The sequence below is a fragment of the Garra rufa genome, chromosome 20 (assembly GCF_049309525.1).
Source record: "Garra rufa chromosome 20, GarRuf1.0, whole genome shotgun sequence".
Classification (NCBI taxonomy): domain Eukaryota; kingdom Metazoa; phylum Chordata; class Actinopteri; order Cypriniformes; family Cyprinidae; genus Garra; species Garra rufa.
The window spans coordinates 32009515-32026424 of NC_133380.1; the positions used below are offsets into that span (position 1 = coordinate 32009515).

The 16910-nt window shown below is 37.3% G+C and overlaps 2 protein-coding genes across 2 annotated transcripts in view; both read left to right on the forward strand.

Moving 5' to 3' along the window:
- Positions 1 to 323: 323 nt before the first annotated feature.
- ctdspl3 (CTD (carboxy-terminal domain, RNA polymerase II, polypeptide A) small phosphatase like 3) lies at positions 324 to 13069 on the forward strand. The gene is made up of 11 exons (XM_073826194.1): positions 324 to 568; positions 1509 to 1620; positions 4310 to 4423; positions 4655 to 4763; positions 4873 to 4990; positions 5225 to 5311; positions 9037 to 9099; positions 9571 to 9650; positions 10957 to 11083; positions 11188 to 11283; positions 11638 to 13069. The coding sequence occupies exons 1-11, from the start codon at positions 458 to 460 to the stop codon at positions 11701 to 11703; spliced, it is 1083 nt and encodes a 360-aa protein (XP_073682295.1). The 5' UTR covers positions 324 to 457; the 3' UTR covers positions 11704 to 13069.
- A 210-nt stretch (positions 13070 to 13279) lies between these two features.
- Positions 13280 to 16910, forward strand: part of ndufs7 (NADH:ubiquinone oxidoreductase core subunit S7) — an 8249-nt gene continuing 4618 nt past the window's right edge. Inside the window, exons 1-4 of the mRNA XM_073825924.1 lie at positions 13280 to 13332; positions 13874 to 13910; positions 13996 to 14064; positions 14174 to 14291. Coding sequence (XP_073682025.1) covers positions 13317 to 13332; positions 13874 to 13910; positions 13996 to 14064; positions 14174 to 14291 — 240 coding nt within the window. The 5' untranslated portion in view covers positions 13280 to 13316. The remainder of the gene's footprint in view (positions 13333 to 13873; positions 13911 to 13995; positions 14065 to 14173; positions 14292 to 16910) is intronic.

The window sequence follows — 16910 nt, forward strand, 5'->3', positions numbered from 1 at the left end:
CACTGATTCGTACCTGTGCTTACCATAATCATCATTTCAGTTCACTAAAAAATTGTTAATTGCAAATTCTATTAAGAAAGTTGAGCATTTCGTGTGGTAATTATGACTGACATTATGAATGACATTTCTAATTTTACATTAATAAATTACGTATTTCTGCTATGAAACGATATTCTGCCCTTGTTGGTGCTTTAATGACTGTCAATGTGACTTCCGCATCACGTTGCGCCGTTGTTTTTGAAGCTCCGCCCACAGGCCCGAAAGTGTTTCTGATTGGTTAAAACCTGGTGGCGTTTTTTTCATCAGTTTGAACTGAGGTCATTCTGTCTGGAAACAACGAGAGGAAACTACTGAAGTGAGTTCATTGAGAGTAACGCGACGCTTGAACTACATTAATCCTGAGAGTTTACCGTCCCTATGTCTGTTGAATACGTCTTTTAGTCGAACCGTTAGCAAAATGAGACTTCGCTCGAGAAATATTTTAAATGAAAACCCGACGACACCGTCTCGCCGCCGCAGAGCCGCTCCGGACACACCGGGACCAAAAACCCCGCTGGTCCAGACCCAGGTCAGTCTTGCTGTCTTTAACAACACACATACAAAGCAGATCAAACTTGTGTGTCCATGGTGTGATTGAGTATGCGGTTCCGTATTGTGAATGATCCGTACAGGCCTGGTTAGCATGATGCTAACCAGTTTAAAGCAAGAGATATGAACAGGAGAATTAAACAGCGTTAGTATATTAACTTCTAATTAATATTTCATTAATCATTATTAAGTACATGTTATTGTTCATATGAATGATGATAATTTGTAGTTAGTGTATTTCTGGTAAGTGTCGCAGTGCTGCCTCAGTTGTTTATGGGCGGGGCCAATTCTCACCGTGTAGCCAATAGGATTTTAGTATTTTTGAATGCCATTTGGGATGTTGTATCTCGGCCAATCAGCTTCACTGTGTATTGTCATTGAACGAGCACATGGATCTTGTAGTTATTTATTAAAACGTAAAGTAAGTTAACAAATGTGACCCTGGACCACAAAACCAGTCTTAAGTAGCACGGGTATATTTGTAGCAATAGCCAACAATACATTGTATGGGTCAAAATGATCGATTTTTCTTTTATGCCAAAAATCATTAGGATTTTAAGTAAAGATCATGTTCAATGACGATGTTTAGTAAATTTCCTACCATAGATGTATCAACTTAATTTTTGATTAGTAATATGCATTGCTAAGTACTTCATTTGGACAACTTTAAAGGTGATTTTCTCAATATTTCGATTTTTTTTGCACCCTCAGATTCCAGATTTTTTTATAGTAGTATCTCAGCCAAATATTGTTCTTTCCTAACTAGCATACATCAATGGAAAGCTGATGTATTCAGCTTTCAGATGTATAAATATCAATTTAAAAAAGGTGACCCGTTTTTTTTAGTTTGCACGTCAAAAACACTGTGTATCATTTCTCAATCACAGAATTATTAACTGCCTGTCTTGTTCGCCCTTTAGAATGAAGTTAAAGTTCTTCAAGACCGCCTGAATCTGGACCCTGATGACGTCCCAACAGTAGCCAAGCGTCCACGAAGGAGGAGGAAAGCTTTATCAACTGTTGACAATAAAGGTGCATCATTTAATGTGAAACACGTTACATTACAAGTCAAAAGTTTGCATGCACCTTGCAGAATCTGCAAAGTGTTACCTATTTTACCAAAATAAGAGGGATTATATAAAATGCATGTTATTTTTTATTATGTACTGACCTGAATAATATATTTCATATAAAAGACGTTTACATATAGTCTAGGGATGGCACGGTTCCCAAAACCCACGGTTCGGTTCGTATCACGGTTTTCGGTCACGGTTTTCGGTTCTGTACGGTTCTTGTTTTTATTTTTTATTTTTTTTTATCTTTAACACTCCAGAAGTTTGTTTTGGCATATGAAATGTAGCTTGATTATCCACAATTTAGGATACATTATTAAAAAAAAGTTTTATCATGTAATCATGCACAAACTGAATTGGACTTGACTTTAAGCACATTATTGAGACCATCTCTGAGGAAAGCTAGGGGAGATTTGATACAGCAATAGAGAAGACATTGATGACGTGCTTTTCATTTATTTGGCAAAAACAGGACAATGTGTATCTCCACAGGAATTTGTGCCTTTTTAGCACATAAAGCTTAAACTGAAGAATTAACTTGCATGTCTACCAACACACTGGCGTGATGTCTTCTCAGATGAACTGACAAATTAGAAGTGTTGCCGTTAGCATATTATATGCATTTTCCACAATGCTTGCACACAGTCTCAGTTCGATCTATTCTTTTATTCCCGTCTTCATCATAGGTAACATGAAATCCAAAATGTTCCCACACAACTGACCTGGCTAAGGGGCCGTTCACATGAAGCCTCTTTTGCGCACTCAAGTTTGTTATTTCAAATGTAGACGCGTGGTATGCGCGTTCGTAATGGAAACGACGCGGTGCGACGCGCTCGTTTTTTCCAGGCGCGTCCGCGCCGCATCGAAATAAAAACATCTTTTCAAAATTCCGCAAGCTCACCGCAGGCCATGTGACATGAACCAACCAATCAGCTTCATCCTTTCCTTTAATAAAATTGAAAGCACAGCCAAGTTGGATGAACAGCGTATCATAGCTGGCGCATCCTCCAACTCTGGGCAGCCTTCCTTATCTCTCCCACTTGCCATTTCTACACGTGACGTAACCTGCAGCACTCCACTTTTACTGTCTCTATGTCTACACACACCTCTTATTTCGCGCAAAAAGGACACTCACGAGGCTACATTGCGCATGCGTTGAACCGTGCGACGCACACACGCACCGAACCGAGACAAGCGAACCGAACGGTTCGGTTGTTTTTCATGTACCGCGCCACCCCTAATATAGTCCACAAGAGAAAATAATAATTAAATTTATAAAAATGACCCTGTTTAAAAGTTTACATACACTTGATTCTTAATACTGTGTTGTTGCCTGAATGACCCAACATTCAGCTGTGTTTTTTCTTCTGTTTTTGTTTATTGATAGTTGTTAATGAATCCCTTGTTTGTCCTAAACAGTTAAACTGCCCGCTGTTCCTTCAGGTCCCACAAATTCTTTGGATTTTTAGCATTTTGTGTATTTGAACCTCCCAAAGTCAAAATGACTGTGTGATTTTGAAATGCTTACTGAAAAACACAATGGATTAAGAGCCAGGGGGTGAAAACTTTTTGAATTTGAAAATCAGGGTAAATTTAATGGAAAAAAAATATATGTAGGCAAAATAAGAAAAATTTACACATCTTCATTCTGTACAAAAGTTTACACCCCCTGGCTCTTAATGCATCGTGTTTCCTTCTGGAGCATCAGTGAGTGTTTGAACCTTCTCTAATAGTTGCATATGAGTCCCTCAGTTGTCATCAGTGTGAAAAGATGAATCGTAAAACAGTCGGAAAGTGTTCAAATACACAAAAATGCTGAAAAACCAACAAATTTGTGGGATTGAAGGATTTTTCTGAAGAACAGTGAGCAGTTTAACTGTTCAGGACCAACAAGGGACTCATAAACAAATATCACTAAACAAAATAAAAAAAAAAAACAGAAGTAGATCATTCAGGTAACAACAGTATTAAGAATCGTGTGTGTGTGTGTGTGTGTGTGTGTGTGTGTGTACCTGGTATTCATCACGTTGTGGGGACCAAATGTCCCCACAAGGATAGGAATACCAGTAGATTTTGACCTTGTGGGGACATTTCTCAGGTCCCCATGAGGAAACAGGCTTATAAATCATGCACAATGAGTTTTTTTGATGAAGTAAAAGTATGCACAATCTCCTGTGAGGGCTAGGTTTAGGTGTAGGGTAGGTGTAGGGCGATAGAAAGTACGGTTTGTACAGTATAAAAACCATTACGCCTATGGAATGTCCCCATAAAACATGTAAACCCAACGTGTGTGTGTGTGTGTGTGTGTGTGTGTGTGTGTGTGTGTGTGTGTGTGTGTGTGTGTGTGTGTGTGTGTGTGTGTGTGTGTGTGTGTGTGTGTAAACTTTTGAACAGGATAATTTCTATGAATTCAACCATTATTTTCTCTTGTGGACTATATGTTAAACGTCTTTATGTGAAATATCTTATTTAGGTCAGTGGTAAATAAAAAATAACATTAGCATTTTGTATGATCCTTCTTATTTTGGTCAAATAATTAACATTTTGCAGATTCTGCAAGGTGTATGTAAACTTTTGACTTCAGCTGTATCGAGTATATTAACGATGATACGATATTAAAATAATCATGCTCACCATTGTGTTTTTAGAGTCAGATTTCAAGACCCCAATCCGTCACCTCCGGGAAAGACATTCCTCATTGAATCCTGCTGCTCGAAGCCTCTACTCTCCTGCAGTGCACTTTCTCACACCCCCACGAGACAGTCAGTGCTTTTAAACATTTAATAGTTTATTCTATTTGAACAACATATTAGCAATTATTAGCACGTAACCCAGTACATGACATATACAAGAAAAAAAACCCCACTAATTTAAGTTAAATCATGGCCACTCAAAAGTTGTTTTAGTACATCAAGCTAAACTAACTGAAAATGAGATGTGTTGCCTGACAAAATATTTTGTGCTGTGACTGATTTGGGATTTTATCTGGTTAGGTGAGCAGCCAAACACGAGTCCTATGTTCAGTCCTGAACACTATGTGTTTGGCTACAGTGCTGCCAGTCCTCTTTCAGAAGATGAAGAGAATGAAGAGGTGTTTAGCCCGTGAGTCTCTCTCTCTCTCTCTCTCTCTCTCTCTCTCTCCTTTTTTATTTAGTGCACTTCAGACTGACTGAGAAGGTTTTATTTGAAATGTTTCTGTTTTTTCTCTTAGTTTCACGTTTATTAAGAACATTCCCAATCGTTCACAACAGTCCAGGCCTGTCTCAGCAGCGCGGGACATTCCGCCAAAGACGAGGAGCACACCTGCTGCTACCCTGGTGCTTGATTTGGTAAGTTATCTTCCTAATAGCTGGCTCAAAATAACTGTTTTGGTCAGAATGTGACTGAATTGATTGCATTTGTATGCACTGGAAAGCATTGTCATGGCCGTTAATTCCGATGGGCCATTAATGCTCCCCCATTAAGACATGCTTTAACGATCATGTAAATGAAGTTGACTAGAGGATCACTCTTCTCAGTGATTGTTTTGTGATTCTTTGGATTTTATTTTTGTACAATTCTAGGATGAAACCCTCGTGTTCAGTTCACTCAATGTGATCCATGATGCAGAATACACCTTCAATACCCGCTTTCAAGATCACAAGTACAAGGTTGGTAAAACTATTAGTTAATTTTCAAAATTGAACATGTGCTGAAAAATTTGCTCAACCTCAGGTCTTCAAAGATGAGTTTGTTTCTTCTTGAAAACAGATTTCGTGAAATTTAACCATTAAATCACTAGTTTACCGATGGATCCTCTGCAGTGAATGGGTGCCGTCAGAATGAGAGTCCAAACAGCTGATAAAAACATTACAATAATGTGCACGTAATCCACACAACTCCAGTCCATCAATTAACATCTTGTAAAGTGAAAAGATGTGTTTTTGTAAGAAATAAATCCATCATTAAGGGCATTTTAACTTTAAACTGTTGCTTCTTGTCGAAAGTCTATAATCCATAATAACATTCCTCCAGTGAAAAGTTTTCTGCTATTGTTTTAACACTTCAAAATCCACCTACATACAGTCATGTGAAAAAGTTAGGACACCCTATTGAATTCCATTGTTTTTCGTATCAGGACATCATAAAAAAAAATGGCTTTTATTATTTATTTACCTTGACTGGTCTTAAAATTTGGAAAATAAAACCTTGACAAAGTGACAAAGTGCATCATGTCATTATTTATTAAACCAAAATAGAAAAGACCATGTGTGACAAAGTTAGGACACCCTTACTGTTAACATTGGAATTAAGAGGGTAAATAACAGTGAAGCACTGCTAATCAAATACCTTTGATTAACTGATCATCAGCAAGTTTGAGCACCTCTATAAATCACCCTTTAGCATAAGCTTTGGCAGTTTGCTGGTCTGGAGCCTTCAGAGATGTTTTAACACAATGCCAAGGAGGTAAGACATCAGCAAAATCTTGGAGAAGCAATCGTTGCTGCCATCATTCTAAGAAGAGTAATACGGCCATTTCCAAACAATCTGAAGTTTATTCACAAGTGGAAGACATTTAAAAATGGACACCTCTCCTTCCAGGAGTGGACGTCCCAGAAAATTCACCCCAAGATCAGTCCGTGTAATACTCAGAGAAATGGCAGACAACCGAAGAACTACACATCAGACTACAGGCCTCAGTTAACATGTTAAATGATAAAGTTCATGACAATACCATTTGAAAAATTTGAGACAAAAATGGCATGTTTAGAAGGCTTGGCAAAAGAAAGCCTCTTCCATCTATAAAAAAAAAAAAAAAAAACATCTGAACAATACAAGTCTTCTAGAATAATGTCCTTTAAACAGACGAGACCAAAGTGGAGATGTTTGGCAATAATGCACAGCACCAAGTTTGATGAAAACCTAAAGAGCATATCAGCACAAACACCTCATACCAAAAGTCAGACATGCTGGTGGAGGGTTGATGATTTTGGGCTTGTTTTGTAGCCACAGTACCTGGGCGCCTCACAGTCATTGAGTCGGTCATGAACTCCTCTGTATATCAAAGTATTCTAGAGTGTATTGAGTATTCAAATGTGAGGGCATCTGTCTGACAGCTAAAGTTAGGTCATGCAACAGGACAATGATCCCAAGCACACCAGCAATTCTACAACAGAATTGCTAAAAAGAAAAGAATCTAAGTGTTGCAATAGCCCAGTCAAAGTCCAGAGCTCATCCTGACTCTAATGCTGTGGTGGGAGCTGTGCATAAGCAAATGGCCACAAACCTCAATAAACTAGAGCAGGGGTCCCCAAACTAAGGCCCGGGGGCTGGATACGGCCCGCCCCCACATTTGGACCGGCCCTCTGAACAATGTGCCAGAGACATATTTTGAAAATGTAATTTTAAATATGTTTTACTTATATAATGTCGGTATTTGATAATAAAGGTTGGCTTTCAAACTAAAATTTCCCTTAGTTATTAACATAGCCTAATTATTTGTTAAATTCACCAACAGAATTGTACATTCAACGTAATGTGTCATCACAATCGAAGAGGTGATGCAAGAGGCAGCTAGAAAATACAGAGTGATGACAAAATGACTCAATAGCATTTGAGGAATTTGACGTGTGATTCAAAAAACACAGTGGACCAACACCAGCAGATGACATTGCACCCCAAATTATCACAGACTGTGGAAACATAACACTGGACTTCAGTTTTTTTGATTTCCAAATAAAATACAAATAATAAAATACCTTGACCCCAGCCTCAGTCCATTCCTTGTGAAGTTCACCCGAATTCTTGAATCGATTTTGCTTGACAAGCCTCTCAAGGCTGCGGTTCTCTCGGTTGGTGTTTTTCTTCTACACTTTTTCCTTCCACTCAACTTTCTGTTAACATGCTTGGATACAGCACTCTGTGAACAGCCAGCTTCTTTGGCAATGAATGTTTGTGGCTTATCCTGCTTGTGAAGGGTATCAGTGATTGTCTTGTGGACAACTGTCAGATCAGCAGTCTTCCCCATGATTGTGTAGCCTAGTGAACCAAACTGAGAGACCATTTTGACAGCTTGACGGAAACCTTTGCAGGTGTTTTGAATTGATTAGCTGATTGGCATGTCACCATATTCTAATTTGTTGAGATAGTGAATTGGTGGGTTTTTGTTAAATGTGAGCCAAAACATCACAATTAAAAGAACCAAAGACTTAAACTACTGTACTTCAGTCTGTGTGCATTAAATTTATTTAATACACAAGTTTCACAATTTGAGTTGAATTACTGAAATAAATTAACTTTTCCATGACATTCTACTTTGAGATGCACTTGTATATCTTTTGAAAAAAAAAAAAAATGTCTGTGTGGTGCATAACAAAATAATAAACTATTCTAGCATTAAAAGGTATAAAAAATACAGGTGAAATCATAATAAAATAATAATAATAATAATAGTAGTCAGTCCGGCCCATGGAATTTTCTTTTATAAACCGACCCGGCCCCCCATTAAAGAAATGAAAATTATGTGGCCCTCTCCGAAAAAAGTTTGGGGACCCCTGAACTAGAGCAATGTTGAAAAGAAGAGTGGTCCAAAATTCCTCCAGAACAATGTGAGAGACTGATAAAGTCTCACAGAAAATGAATGCTTCACGTTATTGCTGCTAAAAGTGGATGTACAGGCAATTGACTCATAGGGTGTCCTAACTTCGTCACACATGGCCTTTTCCTCTTTGCTGTATTTTTGTTAAATAAATAATGACACTGTGTGATATGTCGTGTGATGATGTTTATCTGAGGATTTATTTTCCAAATTTTAAGACCTGCCAAGGACTAGATCTTTTTTTATTATGTTCTGATACAGAAAACCATGGAATTCAGTAGGGTGTCCTAACTTTTTCACATGACTGTATTTGTTTAGAATTGTTTTGGACTTGTATACAGTTCATATATTTTTGCCTGATTCAGAACACTAGAGGAAGCATTATGGATTGTGGTCTGGTATTTTAGCCGGAAGGATTTGTTTCTTACAAACATGCAGCTTTTCTCTTCACAAGATGTTAATTGATGGACTAGAGTGGTGTGAATTACTTGTGGATTATTGTGATGTTTTTATAATCTGTTTGGACTCTTCATTCTGACGGCACCTATTCACTGCAGAGGATCCACTGGTGACCAAGTGATGCTGCATTTTTCCAAATCTGTTCCCACGAAAAACAAACATCAACATCTTGGATGTCATAAAAGTGAATTTACTTAAATTAACTTAAAGAATTTTTTTAGAGACTGTTTCTTTAAGCTTCTCATACATGCATTTGTTGGAATAGTGGTTAACATTTTGCAACTGTCATGGAACAGTTTTGCAATTTTGCTGTTGTGATTCATAATGTCTTTTTCACAGGTCTATGTGATCCTCAGACCATACGTCAAAGAGTTTCTACAAGCCATGACCAAACATTTTGAGGTAAACATTGTGAACATTACACTGAAACATTAAATGCCTGTTCTCATCAAGATTTGATGCGCTACATGTTTTATTATGACTGGACCTTTACATGCCGTCGGTGCAACAGATTCAAGTTCATCAATGCAACCTATAAAACATAAAATTGTGTTATTTAATAAACACCGTGACAAACACAGAAATCTGAACAGCTGTTTGAAAAACATGTAAATGTGACTATTTCTTCTACATGACAAGCGGGTGTCAGAAATGGAAACATATGCACCACCTATTGTCAGAGAGGGATTTTTGCGTTTTCATTTTGTCCGTCGGACTTCTTTTTACACTTCGGTTTGAACAGACAAATGATATGCAAAAACCAGATTGAATTTTTGTGGTTGGCATTTGTGTGGGTGTGAACATGCATTCATTTTTGCCAGTGAATGAATCTATTAATAAACCTATTCTGTTTTTGTTTTTTTTCTGTTCCAGATGTTTGTTTACACCTCTGCAAAAAAGGAATATGCAGAAAAGATTGTAGATATATTGGACCCTAACAAAAAACTCTTTAGGTAAGACACAATCCCATGTATCCAAAATTGGTTTAAAAACCATAACTCCAAACGCTCACGTTTGCCACACATATTTCACATAAAATATGTTTACATGTAGTCCGTAAGAGAAAATAATAGTTGCATTCATAAAAATGACCCAAAAGTTCAAAAGTTTACATACACTTGATTCTTAATACTGTGTATCAGATCCACAGCTGTGTTTTTTTTTTTTGTTTTTGTTTTTTGTTTAGTGATAGTTCCCTGTCATGAACAGTTAAACTGCCTGCTGTTCTTCAGAAAAAATTCTTCAGGTTCCACAAATTCTTTGGCTTTTCAGCGTTCTTGTGTATTTGAACAATTTCCAACAATGACTGTATGATTTTGAGATCCATCTTTTCACACTGAGGTCACCTGAGGGACTCATATGCAACTATTACAGAAGGATCAAACACTCACTGATGCTCCAGAAGGAAAAAACATGCATTAAGAGCCGTTCTTTTGAACAGAATGGAGATGTATACATTTTTCTTATTTTGCCTAAATATATTTTTTTCGTTCAGTACTGCCCTTCAGAGACTACAGAATATAGTTAAATGTTTCCTAGAAGACAAAATAAGTAAAACTTACCCCGATCTTCAAATTCAAAAGGTTTTCACCCCCAGCTCTTAATTCTGGAGCATCAGCGAACATTTGAACCTTCTGTAATAGTTGCATATGAGTCCCTCAGTTGAGGACAGTGTGACAAGATGGATCTCAAAATCATACAGTCTTTGTTGGAAAGGGTTCAAACGCACAAAAATACTGGAAAACCAAAGAATTTGTGGGACCTGAAGGATTTTTCTGAAGAACAGCAAGCAGTTTAACTGTTCAGGACAAACAAGGGACTCATGAACAACTATCAGCAAAAAACAGCTGTGGATCATTCAGGTAACAACACAGTATCTAGTGTATGTAAACTTTTGAACAGGGTCATTTGTATAAATTTATCTATCTCTTATGGACTACATGTAAACATCTTTTATTTGAAATATTTTATTCAGGTCAATATTTAATTAACAATAAGACGCATTTTATGTGATCCCTCTTATTTTAATAAAATTATTAACATTTAGCAGATTCTGAAAGGGGGGTGTAAACTTTTGACCTCAACTGTAAAACCCTTATATTTCTGTCAGAGGAGGATAATAAAGTGGCTGGAGTAGCTTGAATGCTTGCTTCTTTAGAGTCTTACAAAAACTGTTATTTATTTTTATTGTTTACCGGTCACAAATGTTACTTTGAAGGAAGTATGAATATGTACTTATGTGGCTTTCTTGTTCTAAAGGCATCGTTTGTATCAGGACGATTGCGCCTGTGTGCTCGGACACTACATTAAAGACTTGACTATTCTGGAGAGAGACCTGTCAAAGACGGTCATCCTGGACAACGCACCCCACACCTTCCCATATCACGTACGCTTGTCCTTAACTTTTTTATGTAAAGGGGTTTGTTAAACATCATATCTAACCGGTATATCAGTACTATGTTCTTATGGATCCGTGTTTGTTCTTTCTAGCTGATGAACATGATTCCCATCAAGAGCTGGATCGGAGATCAAGAGGACCGTGAGCTGCAAAAGCTCATTCCGTACATGGAGAAACTAGTGCATGCAGTGAGTGTTTTTAGCCATTCAAGGATTAGTTCACTTCCAGAATAAAAAAAAAATCCTGATAATATACTTACCCACATGTCGTCCAAGAGGCTTATGTCTTTCTTTCTTTGTTCAGCTGAAAATAAGGTTTTTCAGGAAATCATTCCAGGGTTTTTCTCAATATAGTGGACTTCAATGGGTTGAAGGGCCAAAATCAGTCAGTTTATAAAAAAACGCTGGAAAGGTCATGCATGACAAAGGCTGAAGTACCTACCCAGTGTTTACAAAGTGAACACGCAAAGAAAGTCAAATAGCCTTTACAATAAAAAAAAACTATAATATAATGATTACCTTGTTTTTTGATCTTGTTTCTAGGATGACATCAGAAATGTTTTAAAGAAGAGAACGGATCACTTCCACAGGCTGCTTTCTGAAGACTGAACCCTGGATTGAGTGTAAATAAATGTAGAGCTATCCTTGTAAATGCAATGAAATTCCCAGGCTCTGTGCTACATACAAGGCCAAATGTATAGTGTGATATTAAACACCTTTATCGTATAAAAAGTGTTTATTTGATAGAGAATAGTCTTAACCGCTCGCCTTCAATCATCCCGGTCAGCTGGTGTTCTGACCCATTTTGAATAGAAATAGGACTAGAATGTTGCCTTTAATTTATTAAAAAACCTTGAGATATTCGTCCAGGTTTGTGCCATTAAGAGTGTTTTCATGCTTTAAACTGGTAAATTAATTTCAATATGTTGTACTCGGAAGTCTATTTTTAAAGGATGCCAATTTACAATAACCAATAAAGTAAGATTTTTTTTTGCTTTTCTGAAGAACTTGTCTGTAACTGTCCATTTGTGACATGAATACCACTTTAATTGCGTGGTTTGCGAAAAGGTGTGCTTTTATTTTTAAGAAAGTCTTAAATTCATGATGTCGTGGCATTCAATTTCATATGCACCACCAAAACTTTCTCAGTGTTTTTTGTTTTGTTTTTCAACACAAATATCTAAACTTTCTTTAATGTAATGTTTTAATCAAGCAGCCTTGCCAAATCCGTGGTTTTCCTGCAGAATTGGGCTACTGTAACACGATTGTGGGTTTCATGTCCGCAGGTTAAAGCGACCTCAATAACATGATATTTAGCCCTGGAATTTGAATTTTACCAGAAGATTCCCACCAAAAATGTGTATTTTACTCTCTGGAATGTCTTCAGAATGTGATTGGGCTAGTTTTGTTTTGAAAACCTGGCAACCCTGTTTTCAAGGTACATATTATGTATTCTGCAAGGGTACTGACCTAGTGATAATTTTTGTGTGTGTCTGTGTATGTATGTGTGTGTATATATATATGTATATTTTCTCAAAATATGTTCCCCAAGCTGAGCACTGATGAATAGTTTAAAAACAAAAGTCTCAATTTTATGATGTATGATGTTTTTTTTACTTCATTCATGCTTCAGTTGATTGACTAAAGGTCAAGATGACTGTCTGATACCTTCAGATCCAATTTCAGTCATTGTGTAAATAGTGTGGCTAAAGAGAGCACTCATATCTGAGGGTCATTTTAATCATATGAGGCATGAGTAACTACAAAATCAGACTCATTGACTACAGTACATCAGTCATAAGTTTCTTTGATGAAACTGTAAACTAACTACATACTGATGTAAGAATTGTTCTTTGAAAAGACTGGTCCATTTTATTAACAATAATACAATAATAATGTTACAAATACTGACAACTTTGTCAATGAATAGCCGTTTCTGGTTTATTTTTAGTGTGATAATTACAGAATTTAGTTACAAAAAAAATCAAAGTAGAAACTATTGTGGATCATAACTCTTTCTGTACTAGTTTATACTGAGCGCATGGAAGTTTTAGGTTAATCTGGCGAATAAATTTAACTATGTATTTTATAAAACTGCGTATAAGCTGTGAATGTCTTTGTATTGGATTTTGTTTAAAATGTTTGTGAGTTTGGTACTACCAAAGGACTTTTATACACAGTGAGGAAGTCGCAGCGCGGCCGGAAGTAGATGGTAGGCAAAGATGGCGGCGCTGATGGGTGAGTAAACGAGCTTGATCCTAGAGGATTTAAAATCTCTGTATGGCGCAGTATTGCTATTACTGCATAGTATATACTTGGAATGCAATAGATATAACTAAACTACATTGCGTCTTTGGTTGCTGAATGAATTCTTTCGTGTCGTGAAGGACTTCACTCGCTGACCTTGTTACTCAACATGACTGATATAAGACTTACTGCTGGATACAAACAACTCACGTTATTTACAGATTAAAGTTGTGCACAATTTAATATCGCATATGCCTTTTAAAGTCAAAATGCTATTCAAATAGGCAATATCCAGTGATTTTGTAAATCTCTGTCATAAAGTTGATACAATACCTTAATAAACCTCAATGACGCAGAATAATGAAGAATGAAATGCAGTGTTTATTGCTTAAAAAAAATTCTAACCACATAGTGAGCAGTGATTAAAGCACTTTTAAAAGCATATTTTAGTTGTAATGTTTGTAAGTATTGTTATGGTTTTCATTTCGAATAATTTTCAATTTTTATAACTTCAAATAATGTGCTATTTCAGTTCCCCGTCTTCCCGCCCTTGGCTCCTTTAATCTAAGGTGAGTTTTTATTAATGTTTTTTTCTCAGATTTTTGATAATTGTTGTAATAACGTTTTAAACTTGATATTGTGTTTGCAATGTAGGGCCATTTCATCGTTTTCTGCTCATAAAAAGGTTCCTCTGACAGACAAAAAGGATGAAAACACTTCAAGGTGTGACATAGATGGTTTTGTTATGGTCATATTTTGGCCATCCTGGGCAGTTATGAAATGAGTTTTAGGCTGAGTAGTTATTACTAACTGTGCATACCTTTTTTTCCAGCCTGGTCCCGTTCAGAGAGAAAAGCACAGCTCTGGCACCCAAACCAGCTTCAGCGGTCAGCAGCAAGGGTGAATACGTCATCACTAAGCTGGACGATCTGGTCAACTGGGCACGCAGAGTATGTACCTCTTTACACGTTTACAAAAATGTTTTTTAAAGACACCAAATACAGTCGAGCCCGAAATTATTCATACCCCTGGCAAATTCTGACTTAAAGTTACTTTCATTCAACCAGCAAGTTTTTTTTTTTTTTTTTTAGAAATGGCACAGACGTCTCCCAGAAGATAAGACGATGTACAAGAGGCATCATTGTGAAAAAAAATATTACTTATCTGTTATTTACATTTGAACAAAAAGTGGCATGTCCAGAATTATTCATACCCTTCTCAATAATCAATAGAAAAGCCTTTATTGGCTATTACAGCAATCAAACGCTTCCTATAATTGCTGACCAGCTTTTTGCATGTGTCCACTGATATTTTTGCCCATTCATCTTTAGCCATGAGCTCCAACTCTTTCAGGTTGGAGGGTCTCCTTGCCATCACCCTGATCTTTAGCTCCCTCCACAGATTCTCAGTTGGATTTAAGTCAGGACTCTGGCTGGGCCACTGCAAAACGTTAATGTTTTTGTCTGCTAACCATTTCTTCACCACTTTTGCTGTGTGTTTTGGGTCGTTGTCGTGCTGAAATGTCCACTGGTGCCCAAGGCCAAGTTTCTCTGCAGACTGCCTGATGTTGTTGTTGAGAATTTTGATTTATTGCTCCTTTTTCATGGTGCCGTTTACTGTGATTAGGTTCCCTGGTCCACCGGCTGAAAATCACCCCCAAAACATTAAGTTCCCACCACCATGTTTGACAGTGGGGATGGTGTTCTTAGGGTTGAAGGATTCTCCTTTTTACGCCAAATGAAGGCTACATCATTGTGGCCAAACAATTCAATTTTTGTTTCTTCTGACCATAAAACAGAAGACCAGAAGTCTTCTTCTTTGTCCAGATGAGCATTTGCAAAGGCCAAGCGGGTTTTTGTGTGCCTTATCTGGAGAAGTGATGTCCTCCTTGGTCTGCGTCCGTGGAGCCCAGCGGTGTGCAGTGTCCGTTGGACTGTCTGCCTTGAGATGTTGCCACCAGCAGAGCCCAGATTCATCAGGATGGCCTTGGTGGTGGTCCTTGGATTCTTTTTTACCTCTCTCACTATCCTCCTGGCCAGCACAGGTGTCACTTTTGGCTTCCGACCGCGTCCTCTGAGATTTTTCACAGTGCGGAACGTCTTGTTTTTTTTAATAATACTTTGCACTGTAGCCACTGGAACTTCAAAACATTTAGATATGGTCTTATAGCCCTTTCCTGACTTGTGAGCAGCCACAATGCACAGCCACAGGTCCTCAGTGAGCTCCTTTGTTTTAGCCATGACTGTTCACAAACCAACAGCAGAGAGCTTCTGTTTTTCACCTGTTGAGTTGATTAAAACAGCTGTTCCCAATGAATCAGGGTAATTAGGATGCTTTAGAACAGCTTGGACTATTTGGAATGGTATAGAACTTTGGATTTTCCTGTAGACTGTGACAGGGTCAAAGGGTATGAATAATTTTGGACATGCCACTTTTTGTTCAAATGTAAATAAAAGCTGAGAAATATTTTATTCCATAAATATGCCTCTTGTACATCGTCTAATTATCTTTTGGGAGAAGCCTGTGTCATTTCTTGTCAAAAAAAAAAACTTGCTGATTGAATAAAAGTAACTTTAACTCTTTTTTTTTTTTTTTTTTTTTTTTTTTACTTTAAGGATTTGCTAGGGGTATGAATAATTTTGGGCTTGATTGTACATACACTACCATTTAAAAGTTTTGTGTTGGTCATTTTTAAACTGTTCTAAAAGAAGTCTCTTCTCATCACCAAGGCTGGATTTATTCGCTCAGATATACTGTAAAAATGGCAAAATATTATTGCAGTTTAAAATAATTGCAGTTTTCTATTTGAATATATTTTAACATGTAATTTATTCCTGTGATACAAAGTTGAATTTTCAACATCATTACTCTAGTCTTTAGTGTCACATGATCCTTCAAAAATGTAATATGTTGATCTGCAATGTTGAAAACAGTTGTACTGCTTCATATTTTAGTGTAAACAGTAATCCTTTTTTTTAAGATTATTTGATGAATAGACTGTTAAAAACATTTATTTGAAATGTGTGTGTGTGTGTGTGTGTGTGTGTATATATATATATATATACAGGGGTTGGACAAAAAAACTGAAACACCTGGTTTTAGACCACAGTTAGTATGGTGTTGGGCCTCCTTTTTTTGGCCAATAGAGCATTTCGTCTTTGGAATTGTCATATACAAGTCCTGCACAGTTGCCAAAGGCATTTTGAGCCATTCTCCTCTTGCAGATCAGGGGTCAGGTCACTACATGATACTGGTGTAGGAAAATGTTATCTGACTCGCTCCTCCCAAAGTGGCACAATAATATTCAGATCTGGTGACTATGCATGCCATGGGAGATGTCCAACTTCACTTTTCTTGTTCATAAGACCACTCTGTGGGGTTGGACAATGAAACTGAAACACTGGCCAATATAATGTTGGAGGTTTCATGGCTATATTTTTGCAGCCTGGTGGCCAATCTTCACTGACTGCACATTCCACCAGTAAGAACAGGTGTGAACGTTGACTATGTGCACCCAATGGTTCAGACATTGTACTCTGAAGGTGGTACCATGTATCAGGATGATAATG